Below are 21,746 nucleotides of genomic sequence, written 5' to 3' on the forward strand. Positions count from 1 at the left end.
GACGCCGTTTATGCAACAGGTCGCAACGTCAACATTAGCAAACGCCGTATCACTGTAATTATCCTCTCAAGAGCTATCGAATGTAGTTATAAAAAGTATACGGTTCCATTAAAAAAAAAAAAACAAAAAAAAACGTGCCCCTCGACGCTCTAAAATTTTCTGTAACCGCTTTCCGATATGTCTAACCATTCACGAAACAAAAGGACTGTTGCATCTTACGTGACGCATACAAAAGCGAGAGAGGGATGTTAGCACTTTGGTCATGGTAAAGTTTTGAAATATTTTATTTGATTGTTTTTCAATCTGAAAGGAACTCTCGGGCTATTAGGCTGCGAATTCTTACTCAGAGATAATTTCATTCACCTGTGCTCAAGACAGTTTCCTCTGGGAAGCGATGGCTCTTCCAACATGATAATGTGCATTTCCACATGGTTGAAAGTATCCTCACACGAGCCCGCTCGGTTAGCCGCGCGGTCTAAGGCACTGCTTCCCGAGCGAGAAAGGCGTGCCGGTCCCCGGCACGAATCCGCCCGGCGGATCAGTGTTGAGGTCTGGTGTGCCGGCCAGACTGTGGATGGTTTTGAAGGCGGTTTTCCATCTGCCTCGGCGAATGCGGGCTGGTTCCCACTATTCCGCCTCAGTTACACTATGTCGGCGATTGCTGCGCAAACACTCTCTCCACGTAAGCGTACAGAATAATCAGTCTACCACACAAATATTTGGGATAACACTCGTCTGCTACGAGACGTTCCCTGGGGGTCCACTGGGGGCCGAACCGCACAATAACCCGGGCTTGGGTGTGGGGTGGCCGTGGGGTGGGTGGACTGCCGTAGCCCGTTGTGGGGTTGTCAACCACTGAGGGCTACGGCCGGACGAAGTCTCTCCGTCGTTTCTACGTCTCCGCTTCAATACATAATACACAATCCCCACACGCCTAGAAGTTCGGAATCAAGTTGTAACCTACACCTCACTTATCGACCTCAATGACAGTGAAAAAGTAAACCGCGTGCACCTAATGGAAATTTGAGAAAAGCAATCGTCACCGAAGTTAATTTGTCGGTAAAGAGGGAGGAAAGGGTTACATCTAAATGAAAGGAAAAGTGCAAATGAAATTGGTGGAAATTAATTTCGAGAAAAGGGTAAAATTAATAAAGAAAGTAAATGTGTGGTCGTTACGTTAACAATTAATTGGCGTTAATTAGATATTTGAGATTTGGGGAAAATTACGGTCGCAAGTCCCATGGACAACTACTACACTCCTGGAAATGGAAAAAAGAACACATTGACACCGGTGTGTCAGACCCACCATACTTGCTCCGGACACTGCGAGAGGGCTGTACAAGCAATGATCACACGAACGGCACAGCGAACAGACCAGGAACCGCGGTGTTGGCCGTCGAATGGCGCTAGCTGCGCAGCATTTGTGCACCGCCGCCGTCAGTGTCAGCCAGTTTGCCCTGGCATACGGAGCTCCATCGCAGTCTTTAACACTGGTAGCATGCCGCGACAGCGTGGACGTGAACCGTATGTGCAGTTGACGGACTTTGAGCGAGGGCGTATAGTGGGCATGCGGGAGGCCGGGTGGACGTACCGCCGAATTGCTCAACACGTGGGGCGTGAGGTCTCCACAGTACATCGATGTTGTCGCCAGTGGTCGGCGGAAGGTGCACGTGCCCGTCGACCTGGGACCGGACCGCAGCGACGCACGGATGCACGCCAAGACCGTAGGATCCTACGCAGTGCCGTAGGGGACCGCACCGCCACTTCCCAGCAAATTAGGGACACTGTTGCTCCTGGGGTATCGGCGAGGACCATTCGCAATCGTCTCCATGAAGCTGGGCTACGGTCCCGCACACCGTTAGGCCGTCTTCCGCTCACGCCCCAACATCGTGCAGCCCGCCTCCAGTGGTGTCGCGACAGGCGTGAATGGAGGGACGAATGGAGACGTGTCGTCTTCAGCGATGACAGTCGCTTCTGCCTTGGTGCCAATGATGGTCGTATGCGTGTTTGGCGCCGTGCAGGTGAGCGCCACAATCAGGACTGCATACGACCGAGGCACACAGGGCCAACACCCGGCATCATGGTGTGGGGAGCGATCTCCTACACTGGCCGTATACCACTGGTGATCGTCGAGGGGACACTGAATAGTGCACGGTACATCCAAACCGTCATCGAACCCATCGTTCTACCATTCCTAGACCGGCAAGGGAACTTGCTGTTCCAACAGGACAATGCACGTCCGCATGTATCCCGTGCCACCCAACGTGCTCTAGAAGGTGTAAGTCAGCTACCCTGGCCAGCAAGATCTCCGGATCTGTCCCCCATTGAGCATGTTTGGGACTGGATGAAGCGTCGTCTCACGCGGTCTGCACGTCCAGCACGAACGCTGGTCCAACTGAGGCGCCAGGTGGAAATACACTGTACTAGTGCCGACATTGTGCATGCTCTGTTGCCTGTGTCTATGTGCCTGTGGTTCTGTCAGTGTGATCATGTGATGTATGTGACCCCAGGAATGTGTCAATAAAGTTTCCCCTTCCTGGGACAATGAATTCACGGTGTTCTTATTTCGATTTCCAGGAGTGTATAATAACTGAAAATGAAAGATTAATGCACATATATTTAGCACTAAAAGAGTGGCAACTGAAGGTTGACACGTGCTGTGTGAAAACTGTTTGTTTGTTAGAAGTAATAAATTTCGCTACACTCTGACTTAATTTAGCAAAAGAATTAATAAAACCGGAAAATTGAAAGTTAATTTAGTGACTGAAATGAATAGTGAGCTTTGTTTCTGAAGCACATCGAATTTCAGTAAAATACGGTTAGTCTTGGGCTACCTCAACAATCATTTCAAAAGCTACTTGAATCTACGCAATTTAGAAATAAGAGATTTAACTTTGAACTTGAATTAAATGATTCTGAACAATTAACAATAGTAACATTTAGTACGTACCAAGCTGAGCTGCAGTCACAGGTAAGCTAAAATACGGTAACAAAACTCGCACTCTTAATTTGTGCTTGTGTAATCTAAATATTTTAGCCAGCTTTGAATACCTTAACTGAACTTTGAAATTAAAGCAGTGAAATGGAATGATATTACTTTAATGCTGGCGTCTGGATTTCAACGACACTCGGGTTCATTCCGGAAAAGGAAGGGACCCTGCTTGGTAATGCAATCGGGACAATGAGCAACAACAGTTCATGCTACGTTGCTGTAATTTTGAAACAGTTTGAAAAGCTGGGGTCTGCCATACAGTTCTAAAACTTTACGTGCTTCCAGTCTTCCTTGTTGGTTGATTGAAGGTTTGAAGCCGTCGATCGAGGAGGTGGCGACAGTCACTCATTGTCGGCCGTGGCTGTTGCAGGAGCTGGATGTTGGCGCGCCTTCTTCTCGACACTGTCACCAGGCGAAACGGGCTCTTGATGTGCACCAGCTAATCCTTCCCCCAGAAACTATCATAGCAAGTCGAGCGCAATTACATGCTGCCAAACCCCGAAAGCGTGGCAACTCGCGGGAGCCTCACACAACACACCTGCTCCACCGCCCTACCCCAGCCAGACTCACTCCGCTCTGCCCGCCCTCCATGCGGCAGAGTTAACACTACCAAAGATCCTAAACACTTTGGTTCTCCACACGACCTATCGACGTAATCGTTCGATAGCATAGTTTTCCCTAGGCCAGACCCAGCGTAAAAATACAAATAATATTTACAAAACAAACCAATTATACATCGACATCAATGCATAAAAATATATATACAAATGCATATACATACATACATACATACATACATACATACATACACACACACACACACACACATATATATATATATATATATATATATATATATATATATATATATGTATATGTATGTATGTATGTATGTATGTATGTATATGTTTCTAGTTGATACCTGAGACAGCTGGTATTTTCTCTAAAATTAAGTCAAAGGTAAAGACCATGGAGCTCAACCCATGAATGGGCTTCTGGCCTGTCTGCTGGTGGAATTCAGACTTTGGTTTGCCACGGCACTCGAACACCTTGTATCCCCGGGAAAGTACCTGAGTCCTGAATTTGCTAGCGTGCTGAGAGGACCTGGGTCCATCTTTGAGGGACTAGAATCCTGGATTTAATCCAGGACCACCAGCGGTAGAGCCTAGTGCCCTCCCTGATAGACCACCAAGGCCTCCCTGGCACACGCAAGTGGTCAGAATAACTTGGATAGAGCGGCCAGTCCTGAGGAGAGTGGGTTTTTTGCAGGCGGGCTCGCAGTCGCCGGCGCTTCGGCCGTACCCCAGCTGGGACTGGCACGGCCGCGAAGACTGCGCGGGCCTGACGTCGGTGTACCGCATGCACGCCGACCCGTGCGGCCGCCTCTGGGTGCTCGACTCGGGCGTCACCAACGCCATCGACAAGATCCGCCAGCAGTGCGCCCCGCAGATCTTCCTCTTCGACCTGCGCACCGACCAGCTCATTATGCGACACGTCATCCCCTCTGACCAGGTGAGTGCGCACAGCAGCAGCACCAGTCTGGAACCGATGCTCTGAATGCCGCTCTTCCATACACGTCGAGCACTACTTACCAGAACTAATCTTTCTCTCTGGAGCTTTTAACGTTTCACCTCTCCGTCTACTCATAAAATTAATGTACCGTCTACTCATAAAATTAATGTATGAGAATGCAGGCTTTCTCGGCGAATCACGATGAAAAACTTTTTCGGGTTGACAGTCGAGTCAATGTGTTGTTCTCCAGAAACTTTTCAGCAACTTTCTTACTTGCCATCTGCGGCTGAAAAGTTGCTGGAGAACGACACATCGACTCGGCTGTCAACCCGAGAAGATTTTATCTTCAAAATTAATGTAATTTGAATGAAAAAAGTCGGCCACTGTGGCCGAGCGGTTCTAGGCGCTTCAGTCCGGAACCGCGCAGCTGCTACGGTCGAATGTTCGAATACTGCCTCGGGCATTGATGTGTGTGATATTCTTAGGTTAGTTAGGTTTAAGTAGTTCTAAGTCTAGGGGACTTATCACCTCAGCTGTTAAGTCCCATAGTGCTTAGAGCCATTTGAACCATTTTGAATGAAAAAAATATATAACTTTGCGTCAGTAACAAAAACTTTTACTTCAACCACCTCATGTTTCCACAGTTAACCATCATCATCAGGTGGGAGGCATATTTTACACAGTCGTTTCTAGTGGCAAACGCAGGTGATTTCTTTCAGTAGCATGTGAGACGACCAAGAGGTTAGGCTGCAACTTGAACTACCAGTAATAAAATGAATAAGCTACACCACTTACAAATGACATGCTATTTAAAGACATAAAATAAACTTATGTGCAAGGAGAACAATATGTGTGCATGCTTTTAATTATATGTCACTGACGCTGCGTCGTGCGTGCTTGTGAGCTAAGGAGTTATAATTTTTTAACAATTTTAAAGCGAACTGTGTAAACATTGCATGACTTGGAACAACAATTTTGGCGAAAAAATATACTTTTTCTGCTGCAAAGACACATTGTATGACGCACACGGAAAGAAGCAAGTGCGACTTTCGGCATCATAATACAGCACACATATTGTTCCTTATGCACCGTAAGCACTTAAAACTATTTCCCACGTCTCATCTATAACTATGTATGACAGTAGTATCTGTTCCCGAAAGAACAGTTACCGTAGATAACCATGCAGCTTTGCTAGAATGAAATGATAATTAAATGGACATCCTAGGTGCAACCACGCGTTGATATACTTAATTGCAGACATGTTGACAATGTGTGCCCCGACCCGGACTCGAAGCCGGGATCTCCTGCTTACATGACAGACGGTCTATTCATCTGAGCCACCGAGGGCACAGAGGAGAGTGCGCCTGCACGGTCGTATCCCTTGCACGGTCCCCGTGAGACCCACATTCCCAACATGTCCACACCACTACATTCGTAGTGCGCCTAGTAGATGTTTGCCCATCATACTCATTACTCGTGGCAGATTAATCTACCAAGTCCCGTATGATTTCGGGCATAGCGTGTGCGTTCCCACAAGAATGTCAATGGCCGGGAAGCCATATTTTAGCTATGTATGACTGAATGTGCGTCTCACCGGGAGCGTGCAAGCAATAAGTCCCTGCAGGCGCACTCTTCTCTGTGCCCTCGGTGGCTCAGGTGGAAAGCCGGCACGGTAGCTCAGCGTGTTCGGTCAGAGAGCCGGTTGGCCTCTGTAATAAAAAAACTGAGTGGAAGGATCAACCACCGAACTTGAACAGGATGTCTTACGACGCCCGCAACGACCAAACACAACGATCAATAACGAACAAAATGCAAAAAAAAAAAAAAGATGGATAGAACGTGTGCCATGTAAGCAGGAGATCCCGGGTTCGAGTCCCGATCGGGGCACACATTTTCTACATCTCCCCAATGAAGTATATCAACGCTATGAACGCCTGATTGCAGCTTTGGTGTCCATTTAATTATCATCTATAACTGGTGTAACTAATTCATTTCATTATTAACAGTGCAACTTGCAACCTAACCTCTCGACCACCGCACATGGAACGGTAACAAATCGCCTATGCTTGCTACTAACAACAGCAATGTAAAGGTAGAATTCACCTGATTATGGTTACCCATCGCCATGCATAGAAATGGAAGTAAAAACTTAATGGCGCCAAAATTTTTTCCATTTTAGTTAACAACACCGTCCACACAAATCTAATGGATAATGTAATTTGTTTAGCAATATCTCGTATCTAACTGCACATTGTCGCTCCCGATGTGAGTGTATGGACATTGCATAGTGATGGAAAGTTCCTAGCTAATGAATATGTGTCAAGTTAAATTGATGATTTTTCATAATTTTAATGATCTTGGACGTGTTACAAAGCACAATAAATTTTACTCGTTATTGATATCTACATAAATAAATAAAATTGTTCCCAAATGTGATCCCTTACATACTCTATTAAAAATTCGTACTATAATAAAGGTGTATGAATATATAACAACGCCAAGTTTTCACTTCTGCAAATTCGTTAACCCAGCTGTCCCTCACAAAACCTATTAACTCAAAACAAACCCACTTAGATCTACTTTTTCAATACACGCTAGCAACATTGCCCGAAATTTCCCTTGGGTAAATATAAAGTATATAATTTTGAAACAGTTAAATAACGCGTGTCAAAAACAATTTATGTAGTTGTAATAAATGGTTTTTATCTAATTTTGACAACAAGTTTTCGTATCGCAAAATTTCTACTTGTTAAATATTGAATATAATTTTATGGTAACTTCCAACAAAAATATTTGTTGCCAGGACGAAAGTACATAAACGCTGTTGCATGCTTATTTTCTGACAGTCGACGGGTGCAAGAACACAGATATAACTTGTCATTTGTGTGAAATTAATGAGTGCATCAGGCCAGTTGTATCACAAGCGGAGTACACTATCCAGTGAAACTTCTGGTAAGCTGACGATGTGAATCGGATTTGGAATCGAACCTGGAGCTTCGGCTTTGGATGAGACTGCTCTCACCAACTAATCATTTGAGTATGAATGGCGGTCCGCCATACGGTTTTAACTTGTCAGCAGTTCTTTCCTAATCATCCAAACTCTGCTGAGGTGCAAAGGGCCACTTGCCAGGCATCATTTGCAGGAGAGCGTGATAAACGGCAGATCAGGTATGGGAAGCTTGAGGTTTGAGACGTTTTCAGATGGCTTACTAAGGAAATTCAAAAAATCCAGAATGTCGTTTCGACAGACGACTTTTATTAGTCACAAAATTTTAGGGCTTACTGATTTCTAGAAACCTAAATCTTGGGTAGATCACGTAACTAATGAGGAGGTATTGAATAGGATTGGGGAGAAGAGAATTTTGTGGCACAACTTGACTAGAAGAAGGGATCGGTTGGTAGGACATTTTTTGAAGCATCAAGGGATCACAAATTTAGCATTGGAGGGCAGTGTGGAGGGTAAAAATCGTAGAGGGAGACCAAGAGATGAATACACTAAGCAGATTCAGAAGGATGTAGGTTGCAGTAGATACTGGGAGATGAAGAAGCTTGCACAGGATAGAGTAGCATGGAGAGCTGCATCAAACCAGTCTCAGGACTGAAGACCACAACAACAACAACAACAAATCTTTCGAGTCATTCGACGCCTTTTTGGATACTTTCTTCCATTCTTTCATCTTTCGGAAAGCTTATGACTAGAGTTTCCTGGGTACCAAAAAGATTTCTTTGTCTATCAGTTTACACAAAAAAAAAACAGCAACTGAGGTATAATACGTAAGTATTCTAGACCTTCTGGATTTAAGTCATGAATCAATTCCTGGATCTGAGAAGGAAAATTATCTTTCATAAGGAAAATGCAGCTGCCTAGGAACACTGAGGGGCTTGAAGCGCAAATTTTTGGCACGCCTGCAGTCTGTCTTCATTAGATTTGTCATCCTCCGAATTCCATCTATCGTAGTAAATTAATCTATGGTTGTAAAATGTTTGTAGTTCAATGAAGAGCTTAAAGCAGTAGTGCATTGGCGTCTTTTTTTTCGTAAATTGCAAAGGAATGGTGCCCGTGCAACAGAGAACCGTCGGGCGAAATCCATTGACTAAACAGGAATTATGACGAAAAATACGTTATTGTTTACATTTAAAGGGCAGCATTCGATTGCCATCTCAGTTAATGTTCCCTTGACCTCAAAATTTATTGAGTTGCTGAGGTCGTAAGTTGAAAATAGAGGAAATAACAGTATTCACATGTATATAAAGCTTTAACACGATGTGTGTGAAGATACGGTTAATTCTAGTCACAGCAGCAACAATCTATACGAGGTGCGACAATAAAGTAATGAGACTAATGTGAAAAAAAATGTTGCTTACCGTTTTAGTCAAGTTTAGCGTTGTCTCCTTCAAAGTAGTTCCCTTCTGATTGCACATACTTTTTCCAGTGTTCCTGCCATTGATGGAAACATTTCTAGAACTCATCTTCTGTAATATCCTCCAAGACTCTCGTCGCAGCTTTTTGTACATCTTGTGTTGTTTGAAAATGGTGTCTCTTGACCGCCATTTTGACTCTTGGAAATAGAAAAAAGTCGCACGGAGCGATATCTGGTGAATAAGGTGGCTGTGGTAGTACTGAAATTTGTTTTGAGGTTAAAAATTGCTGTACTGACAGAGCGTATGGGATGGCGCATTATCGTGATGCAGATCTTCAGTTGTTAGTTGGAGAACCGTTTCTCGATTGCTGTTCAGTTCTTCTGCAATCATTTTCACGGATAGTCTTCGATCAGATCGTACGAGTTCACGCACCCTGGCCAAGTTGACATCCGTCCGTGAGGCTGATGGTCGTCCACTAAGATCTTCTTCTTCAACATTCGTTCTGCCTTCACTAAACATTTTATGCCAACGAAAAACTTGAGCTCTCGACATAACCTCCTCTCCAAAAGCCTTATGAAGCTTACCGTAAGTTGTCATCGCGTTTTCACCCAATTTAACGCAAAAAGAAATGGCATACCGTTGCGCAGTATTATGCGGTTCCATTTCTGTGACAAAGGACACAAACTTAACTTATTACAGCACAACTCACGACTGAGCAGTTGCATCGATGTGCCGCTTGGACTAGAAGGAAAATATAGACCAAGGTCAAAGATATTGTACCTACACAAGCCTTCAGGGTTGCCACATCTTGCAAAGAAAATCAGTCTCGTTACTTTATTGTCACACCTCGTACAATGTGGTCAGAAACAGTCTGAGAAGCTTGTCAGAGTATTGCAGGGTAAATTGTGCTTAGAAATAATTGTCAAGGAAAAAAAAATTAGGTATGTTGCACCGTTTCCGAGTTGTTTAGCATTGAAGTTAGCCAACCAGGCCGCTGCAAGCGCGAATTGAAGCGGTCCGCCAGAGGCAGTGTCGCCAAACGAGTTCTTCGTTTGTTTTCCTAAAACCGACCAAGAGGGTGACACAAAAATTGTACATCGGACGTTATCAAGGATTGAACCCGAGCCAAAGGCTGAGCAGTCTCGTACGCTATCATCTACGCCAGGGGTTCCCAACAAAATTTTCTCGATGGCCCCTCCTCATCGAGCATGATTGGTACCTTCTCATATCACAGTATCAAGTACCTAAAAAGCCAAATTAAGAGTCTTTTTATACGTTTTCTATTTTTGGTACTTAGGAAAAACATTGACATATTCCTTATTGAAAAAATATTGAGGTTAAAACTTTTTCAATTTAGGCAGCATTGTTATTGTTACATTTTTTATTATTTCTCAAAATATTTGTCTTCAAATCTGGGTGTTTAGTATAACAAACTCCTTTAAAAAATAAAAATTGAGTATGAATTGAAAATGAAAGGAAAAAATTAAAACTGTGTGTATTGGTCTTTCAAGTGTACTACACTTGAGATTGCATTGAGTGGACGTGTGTGAAAAATAACAAAACACTAATTCAAGGCATTATTTGTTTGAAAAAATACAGTTACAACAGAGTACTCCATCAGAAGCGACCGAAACAAAAAATCTGTTATCAAACGAAATATACTTGATATATTTTTTTTATTCTAATAGCATCTTGCGGACCCCTCTGACATAGCTCGCGGACCCTGTTGGGAACCACAGAACCTACGCTATTAGAACATCTGACACGAACTGTATCTGACGGGCCCCTTTCATTTAGGCGAGGAACGGCCCTGTTAGCTAACTTCAATCCTAATTACTCGGAAACGGCGCAACGTATCGAATTTTATCTCGGCACAACCCACCCAGCGACGCCCCGGCAAGCTTCTCAGACAGTCACTGACCACTGTGTGTAATGGAGAACAGTAGATACGAGTAAACTGAGGAATGCCCGCCGGTGCTGTGTGCAGTACAAGGAGGGCTCGCTGCTGTCCAACATCGTGTCGGACGTGCGGGACGGGCAGTGCGATGACGCGTTCGCGTACGCCACGGACGTGTGGGGCTTCTCGGTGATCGTGTTCAGCCTGCGCGAGCGGCGCTCCTGGTCGGTGTCGCACCCCTACTTCTACCCGGACCCGCTGGCCGCCCGCTACCAGCTGCACGGCGTCTCCTTCCGGTGGACCGACGGCGTCTTCGGCCTGTCGCTCTCGCCCGCGCACTCGGCAACAGGTAAGGCTCCAAAATAACAAACCAGAAAAACACCTCGTAAGGTAAAGGCGCGTCGCAGGCGATGTGCCTGCACTGCAGCTTATCGCCGTCACTGTTCACTTGTTTACAAACTGAGTCTCTTAAGCTGTTAACCTCGAATAATTCAGGTAGTCTTATGTGGTAACGATGTAAGTAGGCTATGTAAGTAGACTGTTTATGTTTTCTTATTGGCAACGTTACATAGCGCTCTGTATGAAAATCACTGGCTGTGCTGTGTGCAGTCTGTGCCTAGTTTACATTGTTGTCTGCCATTGTAGTGTTGGGCAGCTGGATGTGAACAGCGCATAGTGTTGCGCAGTTGGAGGTGAGCCGCCAGCAGTGGTGGATGTGGGGAGAGAGATGGCGGAGTTTTGAAATTTGTAAAAATGGATGTCATGAACTGCTGTATATATTATGACTTTTGATGATTATTAAGGTAAATACATTGTTTGTTCTCTATTAAAATCTGTCATTTGCTAACTATGCCTATCAGTAGTTAGTGCCTTCCGTAGTTTGAATCTTTTATTTAGCTGGCAGTAGTGGCGCTCACTGTATTGCAGTAGTTCGAGTAATGAAGATTTTTGTGTGGTAAGTGATTTGTGAAAGGTATAGATTAATGTTAGTCAGGGCCATTCTTTTGTAGGGATTTTCGAAAGTCAGATTGCGTTGCGCTAAAAATATTGTGTTTCAGTTTAAGGACAGTCCTGTATTATTGTTCTAAGGGGACGTTTCATATGGCGACCCTGCCAGGATCATATCAGTAGTGTGATAGCAGCAGTGTGCTAAACATCGCAGTGAAGGAGCAGTCGAAGTCGGAAGGCATACATGGACGCCTTGCAGTTCACCAGCGAAATCTGGACGTCGCGGTGCTGAATGCTATGCATTGAGAACGGCTCCGGTCTCGTAAACTGACATACGCCCGGGAGAGCTGTGTGCTGACCACATGTCCCTCCATATCCACATCCAGTGACACCTGTGGTCTGAGGATGACACGGCGGCCGGTCGGTACCGTTGGGCCTTCCAAGGCCTGTTCGGACGGAGTTTAGTGTAGTTTACCTCTGTAAGATTGCAATAAAATTAAATATAAGAGACATTGCTGATGTTACGAAGATCCCCCATGGATGGATATTAAAAAGGATTAGTAGCAAATAGATAAGGTGAACAAACGTAGTGGTGTCAGCATGCAAAAGGGAAACTGCTGCAGCAAGGTCACTACGCTCCGTCAATACACTGAACCACGAACGAAACTGGTATACGCATGTGTATTCGCATACAAAGATATGTAAACAGACAGAATACGGCGCTGCGGTCGGCAACAAGTGTTTGGCGCGGTTACTGCTGCTACAATGGCAGGTTATCAAGATTTAAGTGAGTTTGAACGTGGTGTTATAGTCGCCGCGTAAGCGATTGGTCACAGCATCTCCGAGGCAGCGATGAAGTGGGAATTTTCCTGTACCACCATTTCACAAGTCTACCGTGAATATCAGGAATCCGGTGAAACATGAAATCTCCGACATCGTTGCGACCAGAGAAAGATCCTCCAAGAACGGGACCAATGACAACTGAAGAGAATAGTTGAATGTGACAGGAGTGCAACGCATCCGCTAATTGCTGCATATTTCAACACTGGCCCGTCAATAAGTGTCAGGGTCCGAACCGTTCGGAGCCGAAGTTCCACTCGTGTACTCTTGATGACTGCACGGCACAAAGCTTTACGCCTCGTCTAGGTCCGTCAAAACCGACATTGGACTGGTGATGATTGGAAACATGTTGTCTGGTCGCAACAGTCACGTTTCAAATTGCATCTAGCGGATAGACATGTACGGGTATGGAGACATCCTCATGAATCCACGGACCCTGCCTGTCACCAGCGGACTCTTCAAGCTGGTGGATGCTTCGCAATGGTGTGGGGCGTGTGCAGTTGGAGTGGTATGGGACCCCTGATACGTCTAAATACGACTCTGACAGGTGACACGTACGTAAGCATCCTGTCTGATCACCTGCATCCATTCATGTCCATTGTGCATTCCGACGGACTTAAGCAATTGCAGCAGGACAGTGCGACACTCCACAAGTCCATAATTGCTACAGAGTGGCTCCAGGAACACTTTTCTGAGTTTAAACAGTTCCCCACACTGGCCACCAAACTCCCGAGACGTGAACATTATTGAGCATATGTGGGATGCCTTGAAACTCGCTGTTCAGAAGAGATCTCCACCCCCTCGTACTTTTACAGATTTATGGACAGGCCTGCAGGATTTATGGTGTCAGTTCCCTCCGGCACTACTTCAGACATTAGTCGAGTCCAAGCCACGTCGTGTTGAGGCTCTTCTGCGTGCTCGCGGGGGCCCTACACGATATTAGGCAGGCGTACCAATTTCTTTCGCTCTTCAGTGAACGTCTCTAGATAACAGTGGATGGTTCAGAAAATAAAAGACGGAAATTCTCTAGCAAGGTTACACTTATTTGGAAAATCAATCCAGCAGGGGTTCGAATTTTCCAGAAATTAGGAAAGCAGTAAGAGGAAGTAGAAGCTATTTGACATGACACCCTGCAAACATTAAGCTGATACTATAAATGAGGGGCTGTATGAGCAGTAGTGTGATAGTAGCAGTGTGCTAAACATCGCAGTGAAGGAGCAGTCGAAGGCGGAAGGCATACATGGACGCCTTGCAGTTCACCAGCGAAATCTGGACGTCGCGGTGCTGAATGCTATGCATAAGTAAGCAATCTGCGAGGAAGGCCGTATTCCATTTTGGAGAGCAACTGACTTGCAATAATATAAACGCAGAGCGACAAAAATATTTGATGCCTTTGCCTCTTGTGCCACATAATACCTGTAGTTAAAAGAACAAGAGCAGTCTCCTCTTGTCTCTGCTAGTGAGCTAGTATGTGTCTTTCTGTAAAGACGGCCTGTCGTGGCTTAGCACTCGTAATTAAGACGAGCCGCGCGGCGTAGCCGAGCGGTCTTAGGCGCCTTGTCACGGTTCGCGCGGCTCCCCCCACACTCGACGGAGGTTCGAGTCCTGTCTCTGCCTTTGGTGTGTGTGTTGTCCTTAGCGTATTAGTTTAAGTTAGATTAAGTAGCGTGTAAGACTAGGGACCGATGACCTTAGCAATTTGGTCCAATAAGACGTTTCCACAAATTTCCAATTAAGGCGACAGAGCGCAATATAACTGTGTATGCTCTGTGAGTAAACAGAGTGAGTCAAGGAGCAGTACTCATTTCTGGAGGCTAGTAAGCAACAGTGTTAGAATAACTGGAATACTTTGCCTTAATGCAACTGTCTCTTGAATGAAAGCCACACATGTAAAGCCACTGTGAGACATCTCTCCCAATAAGGTACACGTATATGATATTGTTGAACTGTTTCAACAATACCTGTTCGAAATCCAGAAATCTTTCTAGTAGATAACAGCCCTCTCCGTTCCACTCACCTGCCCTAAGTAACTGAAGAAGGCTTAGTCCCTCTCACTTCCCAAGATTTTACGGTGGAGCTAGCTCACAGGTCGTTGTTGCTCAAGTCTTGCCGCAAGTAACACGGACGCGACAGTACAACGTGGCAAGATTAGGGCCATAAGGAACCCTGTAACGACTGACTACACATGTTTCACATTACATTTATTATGATAAGCTGATATTGTATTAAATCCAACATTTGGAAATTACTGTGACGTAATTAGTGCAGAAAAATAAAATGCAGTGTATTTTCGATTGTGACACTTACACTGCTAAAGACAAATTACAGGCGCGAAGGTTTAAACAGTGAGGGTTAGCAGCAATCGAGAACAAAGGACGCGTGAGAGACGGAGAGTATAAGGAACGTGACAAAAAAAAACCATGTAGTGAAGATAATGGCGTGACTGACATATGAAAAGAGAAACAAGCATTTACTCTACAGTTTGGCAGAGGGGAAACATGGGCTACAGCGTGTCCCACAGAAACACCTAAAAGCTTTAGGGACAGATCCCTTACACCAAAACAAGAAAAAAAAGTGATAAACATGGGGTCTAAATGCATACCTTAGGAGCTATGAGTACTTGTTCATCTTCCATACTACGAAACTGATCTCTTGTACTGCAAAGACTTTGCTGACCATATTTGGGGAAGAGTTGGTATGGACTAAACCACAAAAAAACTCTGTAAACAGGGGGTCCTAAAATGCATGATTTAAGAGATACGAGGACTTGTTCATCTTCGCTAGTGTGAAACACATGTCTTCTACTGAACATGCAATCACAAATGTTAAGGTATGCATTTTAGACCCATGTTTACTAGACATTTTGTTCTTGTTTTGGTGCAAGGTACCTGTCCCTAAAGTTTGTTGTGTTTTCCTTTTTCTTTTTTTTTCGGGACACCTTGTATACGTTACTTTTTGAGGTACCGTCATGAGGCTAAGGCAAAGCGGCAAAGCAGCGCTTCATATTATTCTTAAGGAAAAAAAAAAAAAAAACAGGACACTGCATTGTGCACGGAATGCAGAGCAGCAGCTGCAGAGGAGTGATTTTCGAATGTTTTCCATTTATGGTTCGGCACAGTCAGGATACTAGATAAGTGTGAGACCATGTGTTTCGATTGTAATGACATGACAAATACTTGATCTCTGATGTGAGGTACCTTGGTGCCTGCAGACTGAGAAATCTATGAAGTAGACATAGCTTGTGGTAGGCAGCTATTCTGTTTTATATAGTAAAAAAGTCGTTTCAGTTGCCAGTAACGTCTTAGTTATTGCGAGACCGGTTGCAGAGCCTAAAGCTCCGTCTTCAGGCTCCGCCAGGTAATTATGAAACCGTTATTAGGTGGCGGTGGGGCCAGTACTTCATGTGGGATCACACACATGACACCGATGAAGTCCATGTCTTGCTGTCCAAACGGCCACCGTGGTTGCTGGTCCTACGCTCCCATTTGTTTGTTTGACATGGGTGTGATCCCCCAACGACGGACTGGCCCGACCGCCACACATTTATGTTTCCATAATTACTTGTTGGGACCTGAAGATGAGGCTTTAGACTTCGAAACCGGTCGTGCGATAAATAAGAAATTACTGGCAACTGAAGCGGATTTTTTATTGTATAAATATGTTCCTCAGTAGCGAATTTTCGCCTGATCAAATATTTTTATCCTAACTGGACGTATAAAGCACTGATATGGTGAAATACACTGATGTTGCAGGTGAAATTCACACAAGTTTTCGTGGTTAGTTCCAAAGGTCTAGAGTTTTCATAACTCGCACCGTGCTGGATTACATCGCGTTAACGCAGCAGTGGAGGTTCAGTACAATGAGTGACTGCATAAGTTTACGTTTCACGTCCTGTGAAAATATGTTGCGAAACTTCTTCATGGAATAGGTGCCATCAGACGTCTTCTTGCATGTGCTGACAATATTTTCTGCCCATTTTAGGTTCTCATTCAAAGTTACATCCAAGTTCTTCACTGTTTCTTGATACACTATTGCGATGCCGTCGCGGAGACAGGAGGTAATTTTTCGTGGAATACATAACTAAATGATTTCCGATGGTATTTTAAAATTACTCAGAGCTTTTTCTCATTTAGTTCAAGTCCCAGGTTTTGCGTCCATCTGAACACTGAAGACGGATCGTCATTCATCTTGACGCTGGTGCCATCTTGAAGTGTGGCACTTGAGTCAAGCTGGCGGTTGTCCGCAAAGAAAAGCTGTGGACAGGAGGACAGAACCGAAGTGATGTCGTTCACTGCAAGGAAGACAACAGTGCGCTCAGGGCTGGACACTGAGGCACTCCTGTGAGGACACGCTTCGAAGACGTTTTTTCTTTGCCGGAGACAAAACGCTTCTGATTATTTTTCAAGTAGCTTTCAAACCACTTCAGTCGGTATCAACATCCTTTTTTCATCGCCAAAAGAAGAAATGACTAATTCTGCTGCTAATGCCGTTTTTGTCTTAGCCTAAATACGTAATAGGAACTTAATATTTCTTCGTTGTGTACAGTGGTTAATGTCTTATTCGGGAGTTAGAGATATCACAGCCAAGTAAAGAAACACGTCACGCCGAATAAAGAGGAAATGAAATGCTGCTGTGTCACTGCGTTTTCTCTGTGATGCTTTTATACCGAAGTTGCAGTGAAACATTTCATATCACAGAGACCAGCTATTCTATTCTGTTCTCATACTGCTACATGCTCCTGTGAGCCCTTTGACATCCACCACGCGCACTCACATTTGTTTTACGCTTCCAATTCGTTTTGCGGTTCTTTATTGAATGAGCGTGTAATATTACTTTTCCAGACACGCAAGAGATGGAGTTGATGGAACATTTTGCCTATTTAGTGCAAAAAATTAACTAGGAATACACAGAATACAACACCAAGAAATAATTAATGTAGAGCAATGAAATTTTGGGAATAAATTTGTCTGTACAACACATTTAAGTGATTAATATTGCATGCAAAATTGCATGCATCTTGATGTACAGGTGCCAGATGACAGTTTGTGGGAAGGAACTCAATGCCTGTTGGACGTGGTCAATACGTACGTACTCGACTGGAGACAGACGTGGCGATCGAGCATGCCAGAGCAGCACGTCGACACTCTGTCGAGAATGTTTGGTTATAACAGTGGTATGCGGACGAGAGTTATCCTGTTGATAAACACACCCTGGAATGCTGTTCATGAATGGCAGTACAACGGGTCGAATCACCAGACTGATGTACAAATTTCCAGTCAGGGTGCGTGGAATAGCTACGAGAGAACTCCTGTTGTCATACGAAATCGCTCCTCGGGCCAGTGCGTATGGGTCTAGTGCGTATGGGCTGCAGACACTGTGGTTGCAGGCGCATATCTGGCCTTCTCCTAAACAATACAAGACCATCACTGGCACTCAGACACATCCAGCTTTCATCAGAAAACGCAACAGATCTCCACGCTGCCCTCCAATCAGGTCTCGCTTTACGCCAAATGGCGCTGGTTTGGGGTCAGCGAAATGCACGCCAAAGAGCGTCTGACTCGCAGCTGACCTAGAAGTACTTGTTTTGTAAATAAAACCGACTTTTCTTGCTGCCACTTAATTTATTTTTCCCAGATGCGTTTCGCCTTTTTCTTGTTCTAAGGCATCATCAGTGGCCTCTACAACGATACAGTTCTGTTATTTTTAGATTATCAAACAGTTCACGTCGCGATTTTTTATGTAAAAACGTAATTACTTGCGATCTGCTGTGATCTGCGTTTCTTCTCATCTGGCTTAGAGGTCTCACTACCACTTTATTACCGACATATAAGCACAGTTTTAAGTTCCGATCTTTTTAACACTGTTCACCATGTTTCTCCTTCTTTTCTGTGGTGTACTATTGTTCTTTTGCCACTCGATATAACTATTTCTTCGGACACTGTGCTTTTAACAACGTAAATATTGCAACTTCATTAGGTGTTTCCTCCTCTTTGGTGTGTTTACCTACTTGTTGCCAACATAACGAAACCAACTTCTATTCATGCTGTCTTTGTCACCTTAAAGGCATTCTTCACTAACATCCACTCACTACGTCAAATCTTTAAGTTACCTAACGCTCGCGACCGTTACAGTGTGTTTTCAAAGCAAACCTGATTTTCATCCTCATTCGCATCATTGTTGCGCGAAATTTGAATAGACATAATCTTCCAGATGTAGAAATATGCCTGCCAATTTTTCGTTTATGTCGCACAACTCCTTCTTGGTGTTGCGATTTTTTTCCATCAGTATAGTATAAAGTGAAATAAAGGCACGAAAAATGTCAATATTTTGTAAGAGAAATGAAAGATGTTTTACATCTAAGAAGCGAGTTTACTCTATATTCTCCCTGAACTAACTGTTAGTGGCATTGTTTGGATTCAGCGAGCTTATACGTAGCTCGAAAAGAGACAAAAGCTGCGGACTTACCTTCAGGGGTTGGCTCATCTGCAACTGTGGTGTAACAGCAGACCTCGCTCATTCTTTTGCACAGTCTACAGCCAAATAATGTCACAATTCATGACCTGGTGGTTCACAATAACCCAAAACAAGGCTACTGTACTATGCATGAGTGTTGAGTGACGTCATTTTTCCCTTTTTTGTCTGTAATTATTAGATAAAACTCTAAACGTTTCAAACGATTAGCTGTTATCCGCCTATATGACGATTTTCAAGTTGATCAGTGTCTACAGATAACTTATAACAATTCACGTAAAGCTATAAAATCACGTATGCATCTGTGCACAAAAGTATCAGCTGCCCACAGATATGCTGAAATTGATTAAGCGGTAGTGTGAAGGAGACACAAATATGAGTAGGTTAACAGATCCAAATTTAAAATTTCTTGAAAGGATGCCCAGTCTCACTGACGCTGAAAAGTGTGTTGTAAAGGGATATCTCCGAAAGCAAGCTCCTTAGTGGCACAATTAAAAACCTAAGAGCAAAGACAGGAGTAGCTTTAGAGTTTACGCACATTCCCGTTAAGCAGACAGCACTTGAACGTTTATTTGATTGCCTCTTCGCCAACATCTGAGTGTGAGCGACTGAATACGGAAATGCACTGTGCACTGCTAAATTTATTTCAGCTGCCATACTTTTGTTCAGAAGCAGATGTAATTTGGACCTAACATCGTTTTCTTGCGTTATCTGTGTTTCTTCATCACTGAAAAAAGGACGTATGGCGCCCACTTTGGATATATTTTTAAAATTATGTATGAGTATTTACACTTTATAGAATACGCTCAGTTCGATTTTCATTCGTTGTTACACCGTGTCGTTTTAAGAAAAAGGAAGACTCAATTGCTATTACTTACAAAAAAGGAAATGACGGATACAGTTATCCACTGCGGTCAGGCAATTAAAAACAAGCACCAAGTCCCAGTTCTCGAGGGTGAACATCACCTTCCTGGAAGGAAGTAATGGTTAGATTATGTTAGGTTAGGGTGATTAGCGACTGAGCACTTGCTAAGAGGGAGAAGACTGAGGGAAGAGAGAGCCTATGCGCGGAAATAGTATGTGGAAGTCCTGGCTGCAACAGATTTGACCACCACTTAGGTAGTGCTGATGTGAACCCTATCCCACGCAAATACTTATCGATTGCCTTACCTTATCTCCCTGTTTATTTACGTTTTATGCAGATGAACAATGATAAAATCTCGTAGAATTCGTTATACTGTACATAACCTACTAAAATCAAATATATCATACGGGAACATGGACTCACGAAATTCCGCAAAGAAACTAACATCGGAAACATAATAATTTTAGGGCCATTGTTTAACAAGTATTTCCCGCTGTCTGATGACAAATGAGAAACCCTTTTTAAGTAATGCTGAGTATTCCGATAGTAAGCGCCCTTCTGAGTCACACAGAAAATATTCACAGGTCAACGGCAGGGAACAACATACCCCTATTATAATGGCAGTATGTTGCTAGCATTTCCTAGAAGAAATCAGGTCAATGGGAGATAACGGGTGCGGCCGTGCACACCAGTTGTTAACGACTTCCTCCTTAGAGTGTCTGTCAACTTCTCGGGAAAGCCAGTTTGCTTGCAACACACGAATCATGTCGAACAGGCCTGCAATACATCGATACCGAGATTCACCACGCAGTCTGCGAGGTCTCCACAGAAGTGTAGTGTGTAGTGTGTCCAAGAGGAGACAATCACATGTTAGTGCGTAGGAGAAGGATAGGGGAATTACCGAATGGCGACCGAGATGGTGTCATCTGCAGCGCTCGCAGATCTCTATGCCTGTACTGACTGTCGTTTGTGTTTTTACGGACAGTAAGCAATCATGCTAGGTGGAGAAAAGTGTGATACACACTGTGCTGTCTTACATTATATTTATTCACTACCGGTTTCGATCAAGGACCATCTTCACAATGGAAAAATATATGTTGTGAACGACTTCACTTGTCGTATGTGCTATTTAACCAGAAAGGTATACGCCATTGCTCACTTGAAAACGTTCAAATGATACTTAAGGCATACATAGTATGTATCACGTTTGAAATTGTCACATCAGATATTTTTCTACTGTGGAGACGGTCCATGATCGAAACCGATAGTGAATAAATATATTGTAAGATAACACAGCGACTATGATGCATTTCTCCAAGTGTATCAATGCTGTTGACAGTCGCCTGAAAAAAATAAAAATAAAATAAATTATCATGCTAGGTTACGTGCAGTCAGCTTGCCCGCAAAATATCCGCAGAACTTTCAGGTACACTAAGTGCCAACTATACGAGCATTCTAATTTAACAGATTTATGCTCAAATTTACATCTTACCGCCTCCAATAGACCAAACCAGTACTTTATTGGATGTCGTGCAGCCTCCCACAACTGCCCTTCAACGAACAGGTCTCCCCAAGTCGTTAGTCAGCGACACGGCAAACCTTTAGATCAGAGAGTCGTCTTCTCAGGAAATGTTGGGTATAAATCTTCCGAACCGCAGACATAGTAATCGAAAATCCCACAAGCGAGATACATCACTTCGCAATTCCATCGCGAAAATTTCTCCATTTTTTAATAACGATAGAAGTATGGCGAAATTCATAAAGTAGTGAAAGTACTTCAGATGATTACCATGTAATGTTGTATATGAGACGAGTGTTTCATGGCACGTTAAAGAAAATGCTAAAAGATCAACGCTCTC

General features: G+C 43.9%; 1 protein-coding gene across 1 annotated transcript in view; it reads left to right on the forward strand.

Annotated features, from left to right (window-relative positions):
* Positions 1-21,746, forward strand: part of LOC126149995 (protein yellow-like) — a 180,919-nt gene that overhangs the window by 110,931 nt on the left and 48,242 nt on the right. Inside the window, exons 3-4 of the mRNA XM_049915845.1 lie at positions 4,262-4,504; positions 10,854-11,112. Of these exons, the coding sequence (XP_049771802.1) occupies positions 4,262-4,504; positions 10,854-11,112 (502 nt within the window). The remainder of the gene's footprint in view (positions 1-4,261; positions 4,505-10,853; positions 11,113-21,746) is intronic.

This window comes from Schistocerca cancellata, chromosome 2 (genome assembly GCF_023864275.1).
Source record: "Schistocerca cancellata isolate TAMUIC-IGC-003103 chromosome 2, iqSchCanc2.1, whole genome shotgun sequence".
NCBI classification, from domain to species: domain Eukaryota; kingdom Metazoa; phylum Arthropoda; class Insecta; order Orthoptera; family Acrididae; genus Schistocerca; species Schistocerca cancellata.